The sequence below is a fragment of the Amaranthus tricolor genome, chromosome 9, assembly GCF_026212465.1.
Source record: "Amaranthus tricolor cultivar Red isolate AtriRed21 chromosome 9, ASM2621246v1, whole genome shotgun sequence".
Taxonomy (NCBI): domain Eukaryota; kingdom Viridiplantae; phylum Streptophyta; class Magnoliopsida; order Caryophyllales; family Amaranthaceae; genus Amaranthus; species Amaranthus tricolor.
Window position 1 is genome coordinate 25,040,200 of NC_080055.1, and position 24,591 is coordinate 25,064,790.

The 24,591-nt window shown below is 33.3% G+C and overlaps 3 protein-coding genes across 3 annotated transcripts; 1 reads left to right on the forward strand and 2 right to left on the reverse strand.

Annotated features, from left to right (window-relative positions):
* Positions 1 to 329: 329 nt before the first annotated feature.
* On the forward strand, positions 330 to 3,987 carry LOC130824356 (putative leucine-rich repeat receptor-like serine/threonine-protein kinase At2g24130). The gene is made up of 2 exons (XM_057689326.1): positions 330 to 3,002; positions 3,445 to 3,987. The coding sequence occupies exons 1-2, from the start codon at positions 479 to 481 to the stop codon at positions 3,855 to 3,857; spliced, it is 2,937 nt and encodes a 978-aa protein (XP_057545309.1). The 5' UTR covers positions 330 to 478; the 3' UTR covers positions 3,858 to 3,987.
* On the reverse strand, positions 3,873 to 11,765 carry LOC130824357 (ALA-interacting subunit 3-like). The gene is made up of 8 exons (XM_057689327.1): positions 11,263 to 11,765; positions 9,471 to 9,529; positions 9,293 to 9,367; positions 6,974 to 7,087; positions 6,767 to 6,837; positions 5,768 to 6,065; positions 4,566 to 4,855; positions 3,873 to 4,430 (listed from the first exon to the last, which is right to left on the reverse strand). The coding sequence occupies exons 1-8, from the start codon at positions 11,345 to 11,347 to the stop codon at positions 4,376 to 4,378; spliced, it is 1,047 nt and encodes a 348-aa protein (XP_057545310.1). The 5' UTR covers positions 11,348 to 11,765; the 3' UTR covers positions 3,873 to 4,375.
* A 1,233-nt stretch (positions 11,766 to 12,998) lies between these two features.
* On the reverse strand, positions 12,999 to 22,583 carry LOC130824358 (uncharacterized). Its single transcript, XM_057689328.1, has 8 exons — positions 22,377 to 22,583; positions 22,087 to 22,249; positions 20,370 to 20,480; positions 18,886 to 19,020; positions 17,195 to 17,299; positions 15,165 to 15,334; positions 14,961 to 15,060; positions 12,999 to 13,836 (listed from the first exon to the last, which is right to left on the reverse strand). The coding sequence occupies exons 1-8, from the start codon at positions 22,466 to 22,468 to the stop codon at positions 13,591 to 13,593; spliced, it is 1,122 nt and encodes a 373-aa protein (XP_057545311.1). The 5' UTR covers positions 22,469 to 22,583; the 3' UTR covers positions 12,999 to 13,590.
* Between the last annotated feature and the right edge of the window lie 2,008 nt (positions 22,584 to 24,591).

A 24,591-nucleotide genomic window follows, 5' to 3' on the forward strand; every position in this document is an offset into this window, starting at 1 on the left:
CTCATATGTGATCTCACATTAAAAAATTAAAGTGATTTGACTAACATGTAAGTTTGATGGGGCCGCTCTTATTATCAATTGATTTTAGGATGAAGCCTCATTAGTTTTATGTACAACCAACTTTCCTCTTATGAATTCTTATTGTGTACAAAGCCGTTAACAAATTTATCATTTTCCTCACATGTCAACTCAATTCCAGTAGCAACCTCAAAAAGACAAAAGAACACATCTTTTTCAATTCAATCTACTCATTGTAGCTAATGATTACATCTGAACTTGTATACATTCAATAAAGATCATTACTCTTTGTCTCTTTGAGTTCGCTATTCAAAGTTACATTTTTCCTCACAACATGTCAACTCAACTCTAGTAGCAAACTCAAAGGGACAGACGAATATGATGCCTGCTCTTATAGCACCCCACTATAGGAAAAGTCTACCTAGTTACAACAGTTTGTTCATGACTCTTGGTATTCACCATGTTCCTTTTTCTTGTCTATTTTTCAGCCTTTACTCAATGTATTGTCACTACTACTTGCCTTGATCATCAGTCTCCTTATCACAAACACACTCTAGACACTGATAAATCTGCTCTTCTAGCCTTCAAAAGGGCAATTTTGGTTGATCCTCAACAATCTCTTGCAAATTGGAATGAATCCACCCATGTTTGCCGATTCAATGGTATCACTTGTAGAAACCGTCGTGTTTTCAAACTCGCCCTCGAAAGTTTAGGACTAATGGGACGGCTTTCACCCATGTTGTCGAATCTGACAGGCCTCCGAATGCTGAACTTAGCTGATAACGACCTGTATGGTTCGATAGCATCAGATTTTTCTTCGCTTCGACATCTGCACGATCTTGCACTAGACGAAAATAATTTGCAGGGTATGATTCCAGACTCACTATCGCTCATTTCGAATCTAACCTTAGTATCATTGTCGGGAAATAAGATAACAGGAAGACTTCCGGCTTCCCTGTTCGAAAACTGCACATCACTAAAGAGTTTAGACGTTTCACAGAATGAGTTATATGGTATAATACCAACAGAAATAGGAAATTGTGCACAATTATGGAACCTAAATTTGTACAACAATGAGTTTACGGGGAAGTTGCCAATGTCGATGAGAAATAATTCCGTTTTGTTGAATGTTGATATAGAATATAACCAATTCTCGGGTGAGCTGCCTAGGGAGATTGTTGGTAAGCTTGGGTTAGTGTGGAATCTGCATTTATCTTATAACAAGTTTGTTAGTCATGATAAAAACACGAATTTGTATCCATTCTTCGGGTCTCTTACAAACTGTACTAGCTTGAAAGAGCTTGAACTGGCTGGTATGGGGCTTGGAGGTGAACTACCGAGCACAATTGGGCAGCTTAATCAGAATCTTACATCCCTTTTGCTGCAAGAAAATCTTATTTTTGGATCATTACCTTTACATTTAGCAAATATTACCGGGCTTCTGCAGTTGAACTTGACGGGCAATATTCTGAATGGAACAATTTCCCGAGAGATGAGTACACTTCCGCACTTGCAACAGCTTTTCTTATCACATAACTTCTTCACTGGTGAAATCCCGGAGACTTTAGGATATTTTAAGCGTATAGGTCTTCTCGATCTGTCATTTAACTTTTTCTTCGGTAGGATCCCCGAAAGCTTTGGTAATTTAGTTCAAATCAATTCTCTGTTTCTCAACAACAACCTGCTTTCAGGTGTCATACCTCCTGCTTTAGGACACTGCACTGATCTTTACAGGCTTGACTTATCGTACAACAGATTCACTGGGATCATTCCTCCCCAAATATCAGGTATACGACAGATTCGTATATTTTTGAATCTCTCCCACAATTTTCTCGAGGGACCTTTGCCTATCGAGCTAAGCAAGATGGAAAGTGTTCAGGAGATCGATCTTTCCTGCAACAATTTTACCGGTACTGTCTTCTCCAAGATTTCTAACTGTATTGCTTTACGGGTAATCAATTTTTCTCACAATTCTCTCCACGGAAACCTGCCTGACTCGATGGGTGCTCTCAAGAACTTGGAATCTCTTGATGTTTCATTCAACTTGCTGTCTGGAACCATACCACTTAGCCTCAGCAGCATCGAAAACCTGTCGTTTCTCAACCTTTCATACAATGATTTCCGCGGAGAAATTCCCACCGGAGGAATCTTCAATGTCGCTAAATCTGATTCTTTTCTGGGCAATCTGCATTTATGTGGGTATGAATCAGAAAAACCGACTTGCACACAAGAGAAACGGTCCCATCTGCGAGTAATACTGATCGTGATATCAATCGTCATCTCGGTGACAGGCTCGTTTATAGTATGTTTCCTCGGTATCACTTTCTGCAGCACAAGAACAAGTTTCATACAGCGTACAGAAAGAACACGAAAGTTTTCACATGATTTAGTGTATAATATCCCGAGAATCACATATAGAGAGCTCGCAGATGCTACTAACGGATTCCATGATGAGAAACTCATAGGTTCGGGTAGCTTTGGGCGTGTGTACAAGGGCGTTCTTCCAGATGGAATGAACGTTGCTGTCAAAGTCATAGAATCGCAAAGTGGAAACTCGAGTAAGAATTTTTACCGAGAATGTCAAGTATTGAAAAGGATTAGACATCGAAATCTGATGCGAATAATCACTGCTTGCAGTCTATCAGATTTCAAAGCACTTGTTCTTCCTTTGATGGCAAATGGAAGCTTGGAAACCCAACTGTATGAGAATCAAGGAAATTTGAGCTTGATACAAAGAGTGAACATATGCAGTGATGTAGCTGAGGGAATGGCTTATCTGCACCATTACTCTCCGGTTAGAGTCATACATTGTGACTTGAAACCGAGCAACATTCTCCTTAATGACGAGATGACAGCTTTAGTATCTGACTTTGGAATCTCTAGACTTGTTGTCAATACTAATGTGGCAAATGTAGTCGATACAAGAAACTCGGGAAACTCTACTGGAAATGTCTTGTGCGGATCCATTGGATACATAGCACCAGGTACATCATTAATCTCGGTTTTCCAACTTTAACATACATGCTCATACTACTCTTTATACTACCTAAGATGACCTGACGCCAAAGCCTTAACCCCAAAAGATTGAAATCGTTTACATGAACGAATAGACCAGATCCAAACTTTCAGTGGTCATCCACATGAATTCTCCTTCTCCATTCATTTCGATTTTCTACCATCTCATAACCAGTAAGTCTAAACCCTTTATTTCTTTTCCAATCCTGCCTTCTAGGTCATCTTTGGTCTTCATCACCAAGTTTTTAAGTCCCTCAAGTTGCAACTTTCTATCTTTCTTACCAATTCACTAATATACCGTCTTTGTACATGCATTAACCATTTCAAACGCTTTTAAAACATAGTAAAAGATTATGTTCATTGTAAAGAAGATACCTTAGAAATACATTAATTGTGATTTTTTGTACGTAGAATATGGATGTGGGGCCAACATATCAATGAAGGGAGATGTTTATAGCTTTGGAATAGTAGTTTTGGAAATTATAAGTAGAATGAAACCTACAGATGAGACGTTTGTGGGTGGTTTAAGCCTACACAATTGGATAAAAAGTCATTACAATGGAAGATTAGAAAGAGTAATTGATCCTGTTTTGTTAAGAGCATTAAAGGGACAGACATCTGATATAAAAAGAATATGGGAAGTTGCAATCTGTGAACTTATTGAGCTTGGAATCATTTGCACACAAGACTCTCCTACAAGTAGACCAACAATGGTTGATGCTGCGGAAGATTTAGATCGTCTGAAACGATATATGAACGGCGATAACACGACAACTTTTGCATCTTCACTTGGAATATCTTCCTCTTTCTTTGATGAAAATTGAAAATATGGGTTATTCTGAGTTGATGCTCTATGTAAACTGTTGAGTTTAATATGTTTTCTTTTTCTTGATTAACATCTTGTTATGGATTGAAACATTTAGCTTTTAATTGAGTTGGTTCTTTGACATAGTATCAAAACCAGCGTGACAAATGTACACGGATTTGAATCTCAATCATCCATCTTTTAAAGTTTGAATATTTATCAGAGACCGTATCTTGAGGCCTCAACCATCAACTTAAGCTTTTGGTTGAATTGGTTCCTTGACATGAGATATAAACGTGCGAAAGAAATTAAAATTTGAAAAGAGAGAAGAATGAAAATATAGAAAATGTATGGAGAAAAAAAAGGATTTCTAATCATTAAATTATACATCAAAAATTTATCTCATAATAATCCCATAAACCATGCTCAAGACTTCAACTTGATATTTCATTCGTTTTAACAATTACAACACTACCAACCGTATTTCAATTTACAAAACCAACCTTCTTCAACATCAATCAAAGGTTCAGTAAATGATTATCTACCACCTGGATTTCTGTTCCATGACAAATATGAAGGATCCCCGAGTCGTCTGCATAACAAAACAAATTACGGAACAATCAAAATGAGCTTGATAATGTCCAAAACGAAACCGATATGACTACGAGGATTGAAACCTCAAGAACTTGAAGATTAGAACGAGCGAGTTTCAATTCAAAAGATTTACCTTGGTTTCACAAGATAAATGAGAGTGAATAGCATGGCCAAAAAGAAGCATAAGCCACCAACAGTAAGGTAGGCAATGCCGAGGAAGTCATTTTTACCACCAAGCCAACTTGTGGTAGAGAGTACCAACATCTTCTTCCCATTGAAGAGATAAGTGTTGTACCTGTTCTGCAAAGTGACACTAATGACATCGTTTGGTTGCAGATCCTGCTCTATTTTCCCGTACAGTTTCCTAAAAGTAGGGAGAGCTGCAGTTCTCATCCATACTATGAGATCCTCTTGCTCGCTAAGCTGTAAAACACAAGCATCGAACATATTTCTAGCTCGTAAGAAAACAGAGCAATATGTCAAATAATCAAAAACAAAAAAGGGAAAAAGAATATTTGACTTCTTTGCCAATTTAACTCCTAAAATTAACTGACAATTTAACATTAACATCATTTATCATTCATAAGTTACCAACTACTACTACTATAGCGGTAGTTTGGTAATCGGTAGTAAATAGTGAGAATGAGAATGATTTGTGGTGTAATTTTTCATGATATGTATCATGTCATTCCCATGGTAATAAAAGTTTGATCATTAAAAGGTTTTTTTATTCACAATTTTTAATTACCACCTAATACCACATTTTCACATTTTTAAATGATAATGCATAGAAATGAATTTTGTAAAGAAAATAAGATTGTTGAAGGAGAATAAGCATGACCATTAAACTTGTCAAAAAAAATCCTACCAAAATTACCACTAACTTTCCATTGCCATTTTCACCATTTAGTACCGACTACCAAATGGGCCGTAAGAGTAATACCACTACCATGCTTTGTAAGCCACATCTGTATTGGTACACACACTCACACGCACAAAACCTATATTACCAATACCACTGTTTATTCTAGGTGTTTTTAGAGTGTCTTTATGCTTGTACAATTCTCTCAAGGTAACTTATAGTTTGACCTTTCCCAAACCAAGCCCTTGGAGAGGTACGTTTTTCTTTTTCTTTTTTCCAGGATACATGTCGTACAGCAGCTAATTGTTTTAATACATATCACCATTTAACTAGGTAAATGCATCTGACAACAGACCAAAAAGCACAAACGCCACAAAGTATCCTCGAGTTTTTTGTTGTGTCCACAATTATACACATTCATGCAACACGACAAACACAGGCCATTCTTTAAAGCAAACAAATGGTCAACCTACCGGAATAGATTCATTTAAATGTGCACCACCAATAAGGCCTCCACTTTGAAAGTTCTGTGGAAAGACATCCTTTCCAAACTTGTGATCTCTATCGCTTTTCCATGAAATTCCCTTCTTGTTGACAGTAAGGTTCCTATTCTCAAAAGCAAAGCTGTAGGTATCGTTGAACAAACTCCAAGCTATGAGACCACATGGAACAATTGGTTTTCCATTTGCCATATCTTCTGGTTTGCAAGTGCTAACATCAGCAGCACTGCTATTATGCCTCAATTGCTTGTCACTTCGGCTTTTCACATACCTGCATAAGTCAATAATGAAATTATCAGATGCTGAAGAAACAGCATCTTCTTTGAAATACTTTACGTCTATGAGAGCTTTGTAAAATTTTGCCTTGCAAGATTTTCATTCCCTCCTACGACCTATCCTGCTAGTAACAATCTCATTTCACCCGGTGTTTAAAATTGCCACATATTAATGCTTTCTGTCCAGCCTAGTGCAAAAACAAAACCGTATTGTATTGTATAGTTCGATTTGAGGTTTTCAAAACTACTGACTACCAATATACTATTCGCACTGTAAAGGTCTAAAAAATCGTGTTTGAGACTGGTTCAAGGGATATCTTTTATGGTTTTGGCCGGGTGATATGACAACCACATCACCCTCGTTAATGTGTCATCGACCGCAATCATGACACTACGGCATGGACTACAGTAGGGAGCGATGTTATGTAAAGTTCACAAGTAAATTTATCCATGTTCCACATATTATTGCATTTTCTTTCATATTAACAAATCCTCAATCTATAGAGTCCTTGTATACCGAGCTCAATTCAAATGCATACAAAATTATGAAGCTACAATGACCTGGTCATAGAGATGTACTTGTCAACACCTCCATAGATATAATGTATCATATATACAATCCAATAAGTATAGGAATCTCTAGCTTCTTATTTGATTTTTATACAAAAATGATTATAAGAAAGAGTATGTACAGTACCTTCGATGGTTCTGATAAAAGTTATCAAGCTGGTAGTAAATATAAATTGGTGCTTTCATATGCTTCGGCACCTACATGGAAGCAAAGGGAGGAAAGGCAAAAAGTAGGAGATAATTTTTATCTAATTGCTGATAATAACAATGTACTTAGGTTCAAAGTTCAAACAGCTAATATTGCATTGATCAGAACTGTCGCAAAAAAGCTTACTATTAGTTTCCTCTTGCAGGTTTTATCTTTAGGTCCTTGAATGTAGCTTATTTTTTCATTTTTAGAGAGTTGTGGTAAGCAAGAATCATCATAGCGCTCAACAATCTCAACAACCTTCAGTCAAAACAATAAAAAAACAAACATGAATTAAAATGACTGATGGTATTGCGTATAACATATAAACATAACTATTAAATAGTTCTATCTACAATTGACAGCGAGATTTCGCAGGATAATATCAAACATAGATTGCACTACGATGACCTTTTCTAAATTGAAGGGAATTCGGACCATATTAAGGGGAGACATCAGAACTAGTATAGGTGTTTGTGCAATGCTCGGTTTGTGTTACTTGGTGGTTTATATAACTTATAATGTAAAGTATTGTAAGTAGTTATTTTCAAGTTTCAAAATAAGTAAATTATTATATTCACTCACTAATAGAAAAATAAAATGAGAATAGCATCTTAATGACGAAAATGCATGTATGAATGTCGAATAAACATAAATAAGCAATGAATATGTACATTCTCAATATTGAATGCATTCACTATATGTCATTTTGATAAATGAATACAATATGTATGTTACATTTTATCTATGTTGAATAGCGCACTCACATTGAAGATAAAGAAATAATGCCTAACAATCATGAAAACAACACGTTCATCTTAAAATGACTCGATGTCTATTCATATTACAAAATAAATATATTAGCCAGTTACAGATTCACTAATATATATTGCATTTAGAATTATTGGTATATGTACCTTAGTTTATATGTACCTTAATTCAAATGTATCCTAGTTTTAAATTCATGAGTCAAATAATACAAATGTAGCTTTGCCATCATCATCAATAAATCTTACAAACACCTTACACCAACTTTTTAAAATTATGATATGATAAACTCCTTAACCATGAGCGTTGAACAAATAAGCTCTTAAAAAAAAAAAAAAAAAAAAAAAAAAAAAAAAAAACTTGCACTCGTTAATTATCATGGTAACTCAAAATTTATAGTTTTAGTTTTAGGGATAGTTATTCATTCTTCTAAACACTACTTAGGGGTTTAATTTGTAATCACACAATATATTCTTTTAAATTATTATGTGTAATTAGAAAATATTGTGTAAATATTTTTTATATATTTATCGTTTGATTGCATAATAAATTATAAAATAGTATGAGTTTAGCTACCATTCATATAATCATACAAAAAGATATTCATTTGTTCAAAAAAAGTATATAAATATTTTCTCCTTAAATTCTTATTTAGGAATAAAAAATTGATGTAATAAAATCTTTTAAATACTTAACCTAATTAGCTTCAAAATTATTTAGGAAAATAAAGTGTTATGTAATCAATTCTAACCAATTAAAATTAATTCATTTGACAAGACTTTTTTAAGAATGTCATTTGTCATTTTTCAACTCTTTCAATTTTAATAGTATTCATTATTATTTATTTATGATGATTTATGATGAACCACAATAGATTATTATGAAACAACACACCATCATAGGGATTCTTCTTACAAAATCTCTGCCATAATTCATATCCATAGAAATGCAGTGACCATCCCCAACGTGGACTTAAAATTATATTTTGAATGATTTGATGTTAACTATGATTGTATTCGATAAAATGCTCAGAACGTCAAAACGGTGATAGTATTCCACATCATGGGCATTTGTGAAAATTTTTAGCACATTCAATTCAATTCACGATTTCCTTATGCAGTTGAATGAATCAACTACAGCTAGACACTAATGCAAAATCAAATGCCCACTGGTAAACTAGTATGTAAAAGCATGGTGGATAAAAACCCAAGTAAACTAGTAAGATGAGGAGATTTGAAAGAATCAATTGAACGATGGGTGTCCTGAAGAAAGTAAGTTGGAAATGATATTTGGAAATGGGTTGGGTTAAAGTTACTTCTCCGTGCAAGAGTGGCCCAAGTGGGATTTGAATTAAGGATGTTGTTACATGGCAATTGCGTAAGAGAAGAGTTTTGAGTGGTTTTCTTACATTAGTCAACCATAATTCATACTTTCAATCTTTTCTTTTGAATGTTATCCTATGTAACTTGGCTTCATAATAATCTATTGTTCTTTTCTTCATTTTACCTCACAGATCCGGAAAGATTAGGAAATTTGGAAACTTTAATTTAAGAAAAAGTCCTTGGAAATTTCTAAAAACAGCAAAATCATACACTAAAACACATATCCATACCCAACAGGTAACATAAGTTTTATCTGTTAATTATATAGACAAGCTTTTGAAATATATTCACATTCTGAGTTCAAGAAAATACATACGTCACGAGATGCAAACAGCGAAACAACTCCAATCGGAATAAAAACAATGCTGACAACCATGAAAGCAGAAATCACCTACATAGAAACCAAAATCCATAAGATAGGTTAAATAGAAGAAAAGGCATAGCTTCAACAAAAAAAAAAAAAAAAAAACAGGAGCATGATAAATCCTTCATACCCAACAAGGAGTTAAGATTGGTTTGCAAGCTGGAAGTTCCTGCTGGGTGAACTTCGAATCTAACATAAAGAAATTCAAGTGTGACTGTGAGAAAATATTAGCTTACGTATAAATAAACAAAGATAACACTCATTTATATACCAAAATCAACAAGCATTAGAAGCCCAATAAGAGAATGTCTCATCATTATCACTCAACGAATTGTATCCCAATCAAAGTCAGCTGTAATTAAAACGGTTAACAAAGAAAATACCTTAACAATAACCATAATAAAAAATTCCCAATGATGATCTTTTGTTCTTACACTACCAATTTGATGTTGTAAATAATCTAAGACTTCATATTTTCATTTTTTGTAATTGCAAGGTTCTCCTTCATATAAAATTTGAGTTTAAAGAAAAAGAAGTTACAATCCATAAATTTTGAAATCTTGTCCATCCAAAGCAAAAAATTTCAGCTAAAATCATGATATAATTTGCAAAGGAATTTCACAGATCGTTCGGTTGTTCAATGTACAAAATCAAGGAATAACATATGGAGACAAGAAGTCTTTCAAAAATCGTACTTTTAGCACAGTAGTCCTCCAAAAGCTTGGACTACTCTCAAACAGGCTCCTTATTCCATAATACATTCTATGTCTTCAACTCTTCATACCTACTCCCTAACTCTATCTCCTCAAAGAAGGGAACTACAAATGCTCAGACATCAACTCACTCGCAAATCAACTCAGCATCTTCTTTGATATGTTTTTAGCATATTGTAATGCATGTCACATGCTTAAATAATTTTCACATAAGAATGTATGATCATTTTTTTGGTGTCTCATTCAAGAGATCTAGCAAGCCCAATGTAGATGAAATCTCAACTTCTCATCCTCTTATCTGAAGCCAAAAATACTCCCAACATTTCTTTTTGTTTGTCCCTATTGGAATCTTATCTCATTCGGCATACCTTTTCTCTACCATGCCCCAACTACTCCACCTTTTGATTCCACCAACATCCACTATTTATCTAACCAAACTTTATTTATTATTTCTATCTCCTTATCTTTAACTCACCATATGATAAGTACATCATCAATACATCATGTTCCTTGATATGTGTAGCTAACCAATAAAAGGGGTGGAAGGAGTTCATTCTCTGAATTTAAAGATAAAATACAGATTATGTATGAGATATTCATGCCAAACAACATACTCAGTATGAGCCAAACTCGTACTAAATCACGTCTCTAACTGATTGGCCCATTAGCACAATCCTAGTCAACAATCATCGAATTAAACTGTTCAAAACATGAGACATACCAAACCATATTCCTCATCACTTGAGAAATTTCCTCCTCACTTGATATAGAAATAGATTTCCATTCATAACTGACTTTCTATATCTGAAATTTCTAAAGAGCCATGAAGCAAAGAACATAAACCAATTCAGCTCCAAACAAACCCCAAATCAGCAAGTCAAAACACTCATTTCACACATTTTTCAAGAAATAAGCTAGTCAACATCCGCATCAAGAATTTCGCAAAATATAACAATATAGCCTAGCATCAAGCACCAAATTGGGTATTCTTAATCACAATTATGAAAATCAATAGTAGGCGTATTCATCTAGTGAAGACTCCCAACAATAACTATCCAATTAAAACCACCACATCAAGCAAGAATCTTAACAAAATTAGCTATTTCAAAAACCCCACATTGACAATTAAGACATCAACTAAGCTAAGCATTTCACATTCCAAATAATAATATGAATACAATATTAGAAGCTAAAGGAGAGAGAAATTACACTTGGGTCGTTTAGAATTTCTTCTACCAGCAGAAGGATCGGCTGATCCAGCACCTCCAGAGCTGGATGAAGGGTTTGAATTCATGATTCAATTGATGAAATCACCCACAGAATAGCAAACAGATATTGAACCCGATAAAGCAAAAAATAACCGAGTTTTGATTAAAATCAAAGCAACTTAGAAAGTAACTAAAGAATAAAGATAACGATGACTAATTAGGGTTTGGAAACGGGTTTTTGATTTACAAAACAACATTTGTGAATAATAGATTTTGGAAAGAAGAAATACTTCTATTAAACAAGATGACGAATCAAAGAGAATTGAGAGAATTGGGGAAAGAAAAGGAGGCGTGATTGAATTTTGAACAATTGAACTGCAAAGAAGACGAGCTACCCTCAATTGAACACCAGTCTACGCTGAAAAAGATAGGAAATGGCGATTCGAGGTCAAACTATACACGTTTTTGATTAGTTAAACCACTTTTCATACTATTAACAAAAAAAATATTTTTAAAAAAATTGTCAAAAAGAATCTTTTCTAAAAACAATCCTTAATTCTATTGTTTTTTAATTACAGCCACAAATTTTATTTTATTTTATCTAGCGATTTTTGTTATCAAAAATAAAAATAGTAAATATTTATTGCTGTTAAATTATTGACTTTTGATTGAAGATAAAGTGTTGGACTTAAAATTTACATTTGAGTAATTCCTAGTGACCTTTGACCTAGCTGCTATAACTATTATAAAATTAATTAACTCTCTTTTTTATTTTGAATCTGATCAAAATGAATATTTATTTATGAACAATAAATCTAATATGGTTCAGTTCATATAATTGTGACAGAGCCAAAAGCATACATGATGAGTTTTGCCTCTCGTAAAAACGTATAGTTCATGTGTTTATGTTTATTGATTAGAAACTTGAAAATTATCAATTTAAATTAAAAGATTATACTCAAGATAATTATGGAAATCCATTTGTATTATGTTTTACGTCAAAAATGCGTTGATTGTAATAAAAAAGTGTTAAATCTAAAGAGACAATAAATAAGGACACTTTTGCCTCTATGTATATGTCCGTTTAGTTTAGAGTAGTATTCATCTCTTTAGCTTTTAGTTGAAGTTGTAGATTCTCCCTTTAATTTTCCTTCTTCATTATGAGTTTTTATTTAGTTTGAATTTTAATTAAATCTTTGTAATTTAATATTTTTGGTGCTAATTTGTAGTAACTTTGGAATTTGTATTGATTCAAGATTCAAGCTTTTATTCAATTTATTGGGTTTATTTGGAACATTTTCTTTGGTTCATGTTTATATCACTATTGCAATATTTAGTAAATTTTTTTACTACTTTTTCTTTTTTTTTTTTTTTGAAGTTTAGTACTTTTTCTTGTTAATTATTATGCTTATTAGTGATTAATATCTTGTAGCATTTTATTCATGTTTAGTCTAGATTGATGTGTAGTTTTGCTAATTAGGTCATTAGTAGTTAATCTTACTTAATTAGTCTTAACAATTGATTAATAATTAATTATACTTGATTTTGTTATCTTTGTATTCATGCTTTATAGTGCTTAATTTGTTGATGACTGACTAGTATACACATTGGTTTAGGGGCTTGAATACCCATTAGAATGATTAGGATGTAGTAATGTGATTATGACTAATGACTAATGCCTAATTGAAAGAGTTTGTCTAGGTAAATCACAGTTATTTGTTAACTTAATAGTTATCCTCATGTGACATGATTTAAGAGGGGAGGAATTTTGGGATTTTATTTTATCTTTCTATATTTGATTTATTTTCTGTCTTTTTATGGTGATTTACAAATCACTATTATTGACTAGAAATTTCTATAATTAAAAGGGGATTGGAACCTTAAGCTTGAGTCATAAAAGAGAAAAGATTAGCTCTATAAGGTGCGCCTAGCCTCCCCTAATAGCCATCCATGGTCAATATTACATGATGAAATTAGCATGTTCTAATGGTTTATAGGCTTAAAAACCCAAAAGTTAGCAATCCCTTTATAACTCCTAAAAAATGCACCTAAAACCTCTAAAAAGAGGGGGTTTGAGATAAGGGAGAGGAGGCGTTATGGAGGGGATTTTTGTAATTCGGTTTTTCTTTTTTAATTTAGTTCTGTCACAAGTAACAGTACCTAAAAGAAAAAAAAATCGACCCCGTAGTATAACCCAACGTTTGCAATTAGTGAAGCAAGCCCACAAACGATGGAATGACCAAAGTACAACCCTACTAAAATAATTGAAATCGGCACAATAGAAGACGTTCGTACAAAATGTAGAAGCTATAATGAATTAGCTATATGATCAAAGATGAAGATCTTCAATGTCAGTAACTAAACCAGAGCTTGATGCCAACATCTTCTTTTGTTGTTCACTCACCACAAGCTGACCACAAGCGCCATTTATATCTTGGCCCATTTCTTTACGAACGGTTGTCCGAATGTTGTATTTCTCCCTTAGAATTCTCTGAAAGTTTTTCACTTTTTCTTCGCTGCTCGTTCTGAATTGACTTGTGTTACCAACGGGATTGAAAGGTATGAGATTTACAACCTATTAATATTACAATGCAACGCCCAGATTAAAACATTAGACAAAGAAAATCTTCATCAAAACAAACGTAAATCCTACGATGATGCCACAAATGCGCAGCCAAAGTATAATAAGAAATTCACCGGTGCATTATTTATGGGACAAGAACAAACATGATTATGTAACAAGATATTGGAACATCAATTTAGAAGAGACTACACGGTAAAACAGACGATAGAAATCCGGTGATCAAGAATAAAAGGCGAGGCAAGTAGATGGTGACATTTCGGGTTGCTTGATCACATATATTAGGTAGTACATGTATGTTCCATGTTTGTCCTATAAAAATGCATTGTGAACAAAAGTAGTATTATGGAATAGAGGAAGTATATAGATACTAAATTATTTATATTTTTGAGATCAAATGGATAAGAATAATTTGGGCAATAGTAGAATCAACAAGGTAGAATCAAATCGATACTGATCAAATATCATAATCGTAGAAAATTAGGGATTGAAGGCTTTGTCTTCCATCCTTGTGATAAGGGTTCGATTCTCATCACCTACAAGAAGATTAATTCTCCTCCCCCACTCTTGCCTGTAAGGATTCTCTCCACCTTGGAATCAAAAGAAATTTCTCAATCCTAACAAAGGTAGCTTTTCCTAATAAATAAAATATGAATTGTATGACTCTTCCTCTCTTTTCTCTGTTATTATCCTCTAAAAGAGCTTTTACTTCAACAAGAACCAAAACAAATATGCTAACCCTAGTTTGGATTAACTCCACTCCATTGCAATACCCAATGCCATTAAGTGGCTCCCACCAAAGATGGATTTGGGAGGGTCGGATGTACGCAACCCGAAATATATCTCTTTGAACCTATATTTTGTAGATGGATAGCAAGAAGCCAGCCATTGAATCTTTCAATTGAATCTATGCTATGTGAAACTAACACTCGGACGGTCAGATCCCTCCCCACCCCCCCACCCACACACACAGAGACACACAAGCGTCGAGCGCACACACAAAACTACAAGATTATTGAATCACACAAGTATCAAGCACAGTGTTTATAAACTCAATTGTCAAGATGTACAAAAAAAAGAGGGTAGAATATCTATTAATCAAATAATAAAACACTCACCACTTCCAATGTCTCGAGCAATTTCCCTAGCTGATGTGCTTGCAGCTCTTCATCATTCACACCATCAAGCATTATGTACTCGATAAATATTTTCTGCAAACTAGATCCAGAACAAAGAAAAGAAAAAAAAATGGGTTATCATTAGTTAATCGCTGCATTTCAAACTACACTGATGCAAAAATACAAACAAAATTTATCTTTTACCTATTCTTTTGGTATAAATGTAGTGCATCCATAAGTTTATTCAAAGGAAATGCCCTAGCGGCAGGCATGATTTGGCACCGAATATCCTGAACTGGTGCATGAAGCGATACGGCCAGATTCAGCTGAGGAAGATCATGTTGAAGCTTGTTAATAGCGTGCACAATGCCAACCTGAATATCATTCCAAACAAACAAAGCAATTGAGTCCAAATTTCATGATATTAAGAATTCTCTTCCTTTTTCCCCATCATTTAAGATTAGGCTATGTAACATTGTCTACATGTTTTACCATCTAAATATAAAAGATTTCTGCCAATCACTACCTTTTAACTATTAATTTTTGTAAGTTAAACCATTATATTTTTAGGCCCACTAATAGCTTATAATATGATTTAAGTTTTAGATAACTACCTAATTCAAGAATCCAAAACGTCTGCTCTTATCCCTCTTTTTTGTGAAAGGCCGGAGGATTTACCTTCTATGCTTCCCGAAAGCATCCTCTGTAAATCAACGTCTTCCCACAAGCAACTTACTCCCCCTTTCTCTTTCCTATGAAAGAATCCCTCTTTCCGACTCCTCTATTACCCACTACATACTAATCAACGCTAATTAAATTCCTCCAAATGGGAACTTCACATTCCAACATATACATACTCTCTTTCTCCCCCCTCCCCTCTTTCCCAATTTTTTTGTTCTTATTTTAATATAAAAATATTGAAGTATATATGTGAAGAAAAATTTCGATTATCGTGATGAATTTAAGAATTGAAATCTCTAGCCAAATCAAGCAAAAGAACTTTTGTACTATTTCACAATTGATAAAAAAAGTAATTCAGATTTCAACAAAGTATATGCCCTTTAAGTCATTTCAACATAAAATTAAAATTGAGCACTCTTACATGCTGGACTTTTCATTTCACTATCGCACTAACAATTTCGTATTATCGCTCAACTAAAATTCTCTCGAAGTTCAATCAAAAACTGAAAAATTCAACAAAACATACAAAATCAAGCAAAATGAACATCTAGACCCGAAAAACAAATAGGTATCGTCGTAAATTTTCTGAAAACGAAATAATTAAAAATCTCACATCTAGACCTAGGCACAAATGCACTCAGTTAATGGTTGTATATGGCAATGGAAAGAGTGCGCACACGCGTATGTACATGTACAAACGCGTACATTGTGCGTTTGCACCTAGGTTAGGACTCTAGACTGCTTGAGCATCTTTCCTTTTTTACAAAAGCAATTCATGCATTTTGAACATTTTGTTTTTGTTGTTGTTATAACTATGATTGTTATTATTATCAATAATTATTGTTATATTCCGATTATTATTGGGGCATTATTGTATAATGATTATTAATATTATAAAAATTTCTAGAGGATTTCGATGGTAATGGTTATGACTATTCAGATGCGTTACTAATGAGGGTTTTGAGTCATTACAAGAATTGCATGATTCGGCTAACATAATTGCCCATACTACTAACTTTCATTTCACACACATATCTCATAAGAGAAAGCTATTCCAATCGAACGTTCAAATGTCATGATTCATAATTCACGGTTAAGTATCAATCTCACTTCCCAAAAGGGTTACAAGGGCTCTCAAGAAACAAAACAAGATGAAGCAAAATGAGTTTGACAATCACACTAGTTCTCAAGTTCAGTTTAAAAGGGAAAAATAAAATCAAATTAAAACAAACCCACTCACTCAACAACTCGGCCAAATGAGTGCTAAAATTTAATTTTCAACCCCCACCCCCCACCCCGCACGCGCGTGTTTATTGAGAAAAAACGGACTAAAATAAGGCGTAGTTAGTCAGCTCACGTAGGATTTTAAGAGCAGACCCACTAGATTCTTAAATGAGGTAGTAAGTCAAGATTCAAGACACAAAGTGCATTATAATTTATAAGGTAGTAGACAAGTGTTAGTAAACAATACAGATAATAAGGCGATTTTATGATTTATTCATACAACTTCATAAATATCCATGGAATAGAATATTCGACTTTTAAAATAATACCGTGGAAATAGTAATCCTCTTTGGTGATAACTGAAATGGAGATTTAGTCATGATACGAACAGCTTCCACCAATGCGGAGTAATTATTCAATGGCTCTCCCATCCCCTGTAAACAAAGAAATCATCAACAGTAAATATGTTAAACAAATTTAGATTACTACAGCCAATGATCAATATGAAAATACTACCTCCATTTTATTTACAAAAGCGATTTAGTTTCTCTTTTTTATGTGAGAGCTTTTTTGTAATAAGAAAAAAAAAACAAAGTAATTACAAAGCAAGCAAAGAGTTTTTGCCGGAAATTTGATGGAAAGAAATCTAGCTCCACCACAGCGTCTCTAGAGTTTATGTTAGTATCATAAAACTAAAAGAATCATATATTGATTTTTCAAGAAAGAAAAGAACACAAGATCTGCAATATTTACACTTTTAAAACCAACACGACAGAAATTTAAGTATGATGCATTACTAGTAGTACATCAAGTGTTATAAAAAATCAAATTATGAGAAAACAATAAGTCATAACATATTGGGAAAAAAAGCTTCAACAAATATTTACCTTGCCAATTCCATAAATTCTCCCTAGAAAAAAGCCATGGAAAATGAAAAAAACATAGCCAAAGTTGTAATAACCCAAATTTATTGTCTTTAGGCAAATCATAAATGATGTCACTATGATGTCTCTCAAAAAAACCATGAAATTCCATCTAACTTCTAAAATACGACTTTGTGCAGCAGTTAAAACAACTACTTAAGTCATTCCCGTCTAACTTCACGATAATTGCTTCAGCCTATCAAACATCAGGGAAGTCCGTAGAGTTTATTCATAATCACTTATGACTGTAATAAGAAATCTAGTATGCATACACACGATAAAGGTCATAAGACAGTATTTGCGTCATCAGATAGTTTCATGGTAAACGATTTTCGATGCTGATAATATTTTGCACTACGGCAATTACTTTATCGAACATAATTGCTCAAAACTCAACTGCATTATCTTAGTTCATACATTCAAAATTCCTATTCAAAGGACATTTAGTGCATGCCATAGAATATTCCCAGGGTGTAATAGAGATGTTGGGATTGGAGCCCCGTGCCCTACATGGATAGCTTCATTATTTGGAATGTGAAAGGGTTGAACAATAAAGGAGCTGCTTGCAGTTAGATCTTATCAAAAAACATAATTGATTCTTGTTCAGCCTTCTTGAAACAAAGGTCAAACTACCTAATCTCGTTCTCCTTTATGTTAATCTTTCCCCCAAATGAAATTTCACAAACAAACTTGCTCACCCTAAAGTTGGGAGATTTATCCTAGGTTGTAGGGGTGATATTAACTCCGCATGTGAGTGCTCATCAAATCCTAAAGTTGTGAGCTCAGATACCTAAAGCAATATGAAATGTCTTTTTCTAACCCATCGTAAAGTTCATGTACATACTGCATAAAATCTAACAGAAAAATTAATCATTAATGATTCTAAATGAGCTTCTCAACTACATGATTTCTCATAGTAGAGAACATGAACAAGAAGAGCCATTCCAAATAGACATAAAAGAATCACAAGCTACCTACTCAAACAATCACATCAAGTAAGCAGTCTCACACAAAATTGTCATAACAAAAAATCGATACTCTTCCCACATCAATACTATCAAGCTTCCACTAGTAATTGAGGGGGTATTGCACTTTACCATGAAAACAATATTACGTATATTTGATATATGAAAGGCATGGACCAATTGCTCCACAATTTCTCCAGTTGATAGATTACTTTTGAATCCCATGCTTCCAGTTGCACAAAATTTACATCCCATTTTACACCCAACCTGCACTATCATAATGGAAACAAAAATCACACTTCAAAAAACCAAAAATCTACAAGAGCAATTTCCAACATTGGACCAAATGAAACATTAACAAATATACTTTCATGATTTTCTCTAATAAATTATGACCATACAAAAGCATCTAGCACTCGGTAGATACAAATGGCAAAACAAGATTTCCATGGAGAACCACGAGGAAAAGAATTATGGTTATAAATAAGAATAAGCATTAAGGTTTTATAGAGTTTGAAGAAATTCACGAGTATATTGAACATACCTCAATGATGATAAGATCATTCCATTAGACAAAAGCTTTAAAAGAGATAGTATATCATTTAAAAAATATATATCTAGTTTGTTTGGACTAGTTCAAAAGTCGGGAATTACATTTAAACTAAAAGTTGATAACCCTCATCCGACTTTACATAGGCTAAAGCATGTTTTAGTGGTTTCAAAGATAATAATAGCTCATGTGATTAGGAAAACACATGTCAAAATTTCAAATTAGTTCTTAGGTCATCAAGTGTCAAAAGAAAACATTGATTTCTATTTCCTATGTCATGTTAAACTATAAAACTAGCACTTGCATTACATTATAACCAATGCATATGAAAATCCAAAAACATATGCCTTTGATTAGAAATTCAAAAAGAATTTCAACGTTATATTGCTATATGCTACTCCATATGTCCTCAAAAGATTGCAACATCAGCATTTGGCGCAAAAAGTTTAAGAATAGGAGGGGTCGTTTAAATTGTGTGGATGGTATTAAAAAAATGTGTGATGAGAATAGAAGAAAGTGGTGGGGACAATTCCATAAAAGGAAAAGTAAAAGGGACATATTAAAATGAAAAGTGAGGCATTTTCAAAGGAATTGATGGAGTATATGCCTTTGGCTTAAATATGCAATAAGAAGGTAGAAAGGTGTCATATAGTTCGTAGTAAACTTCATATGGAAAATCATAAAAAGATAATTATGTATAGTGATAATTATTACTCCCTCCGTTCCCTGTACATAATAACACTTCTTTTACTGCAAACGGATTTTCTTATAATGTTTCTGCCACTATCTCTCAACCTTGTACTACTTTGTACCTCAGTTTGGATAAAGATGTCACTTGCTAAATTAAATGAAAATATTGCAATGTCACACGAATAAAAATTAATACTCTTAAGAAAAGCATCAAGTGAAGCCAATAACCAAATATAAGCAGCAACAAGGTTACACCTAACAATGGTTCCAAACATTGTTTTGTTTCCAAATTTTATCATGCAACAAGTGGTTGTGTACTCACAAGCTATATTATAATTGAATTCATTTTTTAGAAAAAGGGGGTGTCATTAGATACCTGAGATGACACACATAGTGTTGCTCTTGGTCCACCTGGGCGTTGCTTGCCAGCATATTTTCCTAAGCGCGTATCATATCTCATTATCACCGCTTCCACAAACGCCCCACTCTAAGAAAAATTACAATTGAGCAAAGTGAAGCAATAAATTACAAATGGAGAGTGAGAAGATTTCAAAACTCAGTAACCTATTGTCTCGAAACAACAAGCTATATTTAAATTGTTAGACCAAGCTCCCAAATTTGGCTAAAATAACTTAACAACATCACTAAATCATCGTGAAAGAATTAAACGACAGTCGTCTGATACAAAGCTTTTTAAGAGGACAAACTAGAATAATACTATCATTCTTTTACGGAAATAAAATTTTAGTTTTATTTTCGACAGGGACTATTTCATTCATCAAGTTCCATACAACATCTATACAACCTGAGTTCTACAAACCATAGAACTAGAAAATTAACACATCTATTACAATGAGAACAATTAAATAAGATCCTACTTGATCATGTTGAACCAACTTTGAATATGATCTTGTTGAAACAATAATACGATGACAATGCATCTTTCCATGTGGAGGCCATCACAATATGTGATGTTATTAATTAGATTACGAAAATATGTGACAATCTAAGCTGGTTTGAGACTCAATAATCTCCCCAATCCTTAAAACCTACCTCAAAGGTAACCCACTATACCACAAACCAAACCTAAACAACACTGGTAAAAAATCAATAACCAAGCCACCCAAACTTAGGTGTGCGCAAGACAACAACCAAACCCCAACAAGGGACAAAAGAGAAATCAAGACTACCAAATTAAGAGACAGCAAAAGCTAAACAAGTGGCAAAAGATGAAACAATAACGGAGAAAGTACATCAACAAGTAATTCTGTGGATTTGACTACATAAAGCAAAAAAAAAAATCATCATGAGTTCATGAATAACAATTGTAATACTTCATTTGGCCCTATCTAGCACTAAATCTACACAACAAACGCAATTTACTAATTTGACCAACATTCGCAATTAAAGCTAGAGCAAGCAATTATTACTCTAAACCCACACAAGTTTTCTTGCAGCCTAAACAATTCTTCAACAACAACATTTTAAAAAAATTAAGTAAACCATTAATGAAACTGAACTTGTATGATGTAAGAAATCCACATAAAAACATTGATCATTGGAAGCAACGAGTAATAAGAGCCAACACATATCCCACCACACGATTACCCCATTCCCGTGGTGATGAAACTTTGAGGTTTGACCACAAAAAAGTGATTATCTTCGCAGTTTTCTATCACTATTCACTATCCAATACCACCTCCTCAAATAGTAATGCATTAGAAGAATTTTGTAAAGGAAAAGAAGGCAATTGAAGAGAAGCAAGATCATTAAACTTGTCAGCAAATTTTTCGACAAAAGTTACACTATTTTTTCATTTCCATCCCTACTAACTATTATCCACAACCAAACGGGCCATAAGTGGCTCCCACCTAGGTTTAAGGATCCGAAAAACACAACCCTACACATACCCTTGCTAGTAACAACAAAAAAAAGTTATTTCAGTCATATTAGTATAGTCCATTCTAATCCAAAAAACAAGTAATAACAGCCAATAGCATATAATCAAATCATCTGAACAAAAACCCCAACTCAATAACATCAAATTCTTATCAAATAAAATAAAAGGGCTTAATAAAAAGTAAATAATCAACCTGTAGTTTAATGAGAAGTTTAGAGGTAACATCATCAGTTGAATGAGACACAGAGTGAAGAGTTGAAGTAATGGGCAAGAACTTGGAATTGAGAAGAGAATAAGCAGCAGCAGGTAATGATGGAATTTCATCCCATTTACAATTTGGGTTTTGTAAAACATACCTACACCATTAAATCGTTAAAAACATCAAAAAAAAATTAAAATTACAACTGAAAACTAAAGGGAAAAATAAGAATCGGGTCTCACAAAAGATTCCGGTAATCTTTACAAATAAAGGAAAAGAATTACTTCCAAATCAAGGGGATGAATTGAGAGTTGATTCCGTTGATCTCAAACTCTTTCTGCACCACTGAGGCATCAAATATCGACCGGTACGCCATTGATGTCGTTGCTGTTCTTAGTTCGGAGATACAAACCCAACTGAGAAAATATTAACGGGCAGCGTATCTCATACTGTTTTCGGCTTAAACTAGTTTTTAACACAAATTCGTGACACTAATAATTCAAATTATTAAACCAAAATTAATATAAATATTTTAATATTTTTATTTATTTACTGGAAATAATTCTTTTTGGATTATTTTTTAATAATTTAATATTTCTCTTAGGACAAGCCAAGCGCAATGGGTAAAGAGTATAAATAAAATAAAGAGAAAATTTAATAATTCAATTTTTTTTGATTTTCCCACAATAATATTATCTATTGATTAACGATGAATAATCTCAACTTTAAGAGTATTTACCTAGAGTAAACTTAGGTAACCCATTGACCTGTTATAGTAGGTAATTCACCAAAAATATCAATTAAAAATTAATGTAAAATTTCAGAAAAATTTTGAAAATTTACAAAAAAAAAAATTGAATGATAAAAAAAAAGGAATTTTTTAAATATTTTTTTGAACATTTTATTTTAATTAATCTTTTTTCAAGAAAAATAAAACTTGCTATAGCAGGTCAACGGGTTACCTGAATTTACTCCAGGCAAATACCCCTAAAGTTAGGATCATTTATGGTTAATCAATAGGTGGGATTATTGTAGAAAAATCATGAAAAGGTTGGATTATTCTAGATAATTTTTTCTAAAATTAAAGGTTATGTTGCTAGCAAACTAAGGGTAAAAGTTAAATTATTAAAAAAATAGGAAAATTCCACATGATAGCATCGAATTTTCATAAAATGCCAGTGGTATCACTTTTGTAAAATTTTTCCACATGGTAGCATTCAATTTATGCCTTATCTAACTGTCGTAGTATTTTCCGTTAGTTACTTGTCAATTTACGTTTAATTCACCACTTTGACGTTTCCACCCTTATCAAGTGTTGTTGTTGTCTTTATAATTTGTCCTAAACCATTTTTATACTCTTAAATGTTTAATTCACTATTTTGACGTTTAATTTACCGTTTAATTCATCAACGCTCTTAAATGTCTAGATTAAATTATAAAGACAACAACCAACACTTAATAACAGTAGAAATGTCAAAATGTTGAATTAAACAGAGATTGACAAGAATTTAAAGGAAAATACTACGGCAGTTAGATAAAGCATAAACTGGATGATATCATGTGGAAAAATCTTACAAAAGTGTGTCACTGGCATTTCATCAAAGTTCGATGGTACCATGTGGAATTTCCCTAAAAAATAATTCAATGGTAGAATTATTCATAGCATATGAGTGAAAAGTTGGATTATTAATATCAATTTTTTCAAATTAAGATTAATAATCCAATTTTTTTTGCTGACCCGCTATAAATAATCTCATTTTTTAGATTATTTTCTAAAAGTCCAACATTTGTCAGCTTGCAATATACCTTATTATTTATATTTACCTATTATTAATAATTTTAATATGGTATGCTGTTGGCAAATGTATGGCAAAGGGTTCATTATTAAAAAATAATTCAAATGTGTAATTATTCTTATGGATGGGTAAAACATTGAATTCTTAATGTCCATCTTTTTATTATTAATATATAAATTTCTTATTTACGAGTCGTCTTATCAAGACGCAATCTCTCACAAGATCAGTTTAATTTTTAATTGTCTCACTACACTACTACAAATTGCCTCTGTAGCAACACTTCAAAAATGTTGCTTTAAGACTAGGGATGCAGGCGGGGCGGGTCTAATATGAGACCCGCCCCATCCCCGCCCCGATGGGTCCCGGTTTGATGGGTCATGGGGCGGGTACGGGTATAAAATTCATACCCACCGCGGGGATGGGGATGGGGATGGTTTTAGGTGAGACCCGCCCCGCCCCGCCTCAAGATATGTACAAATTTTGGGAAACCCTAAATTTATTTTCAAAATTTTTTTTTTCAAATTTTGGGAAACCCCGGTTTATTTGAGACTTTGAATGTGTGTTTGTTTGAGACTTTGGAGTTTGGATATGTATTATGGGTTTTAAGGCCTAAATGATTGAATATAAATATGTGGCACAGATGGGTATTAAGCGGGGATTTAACGGGTGGTGGGGCGGGAAAAATGGGTATTAGACGGGGATG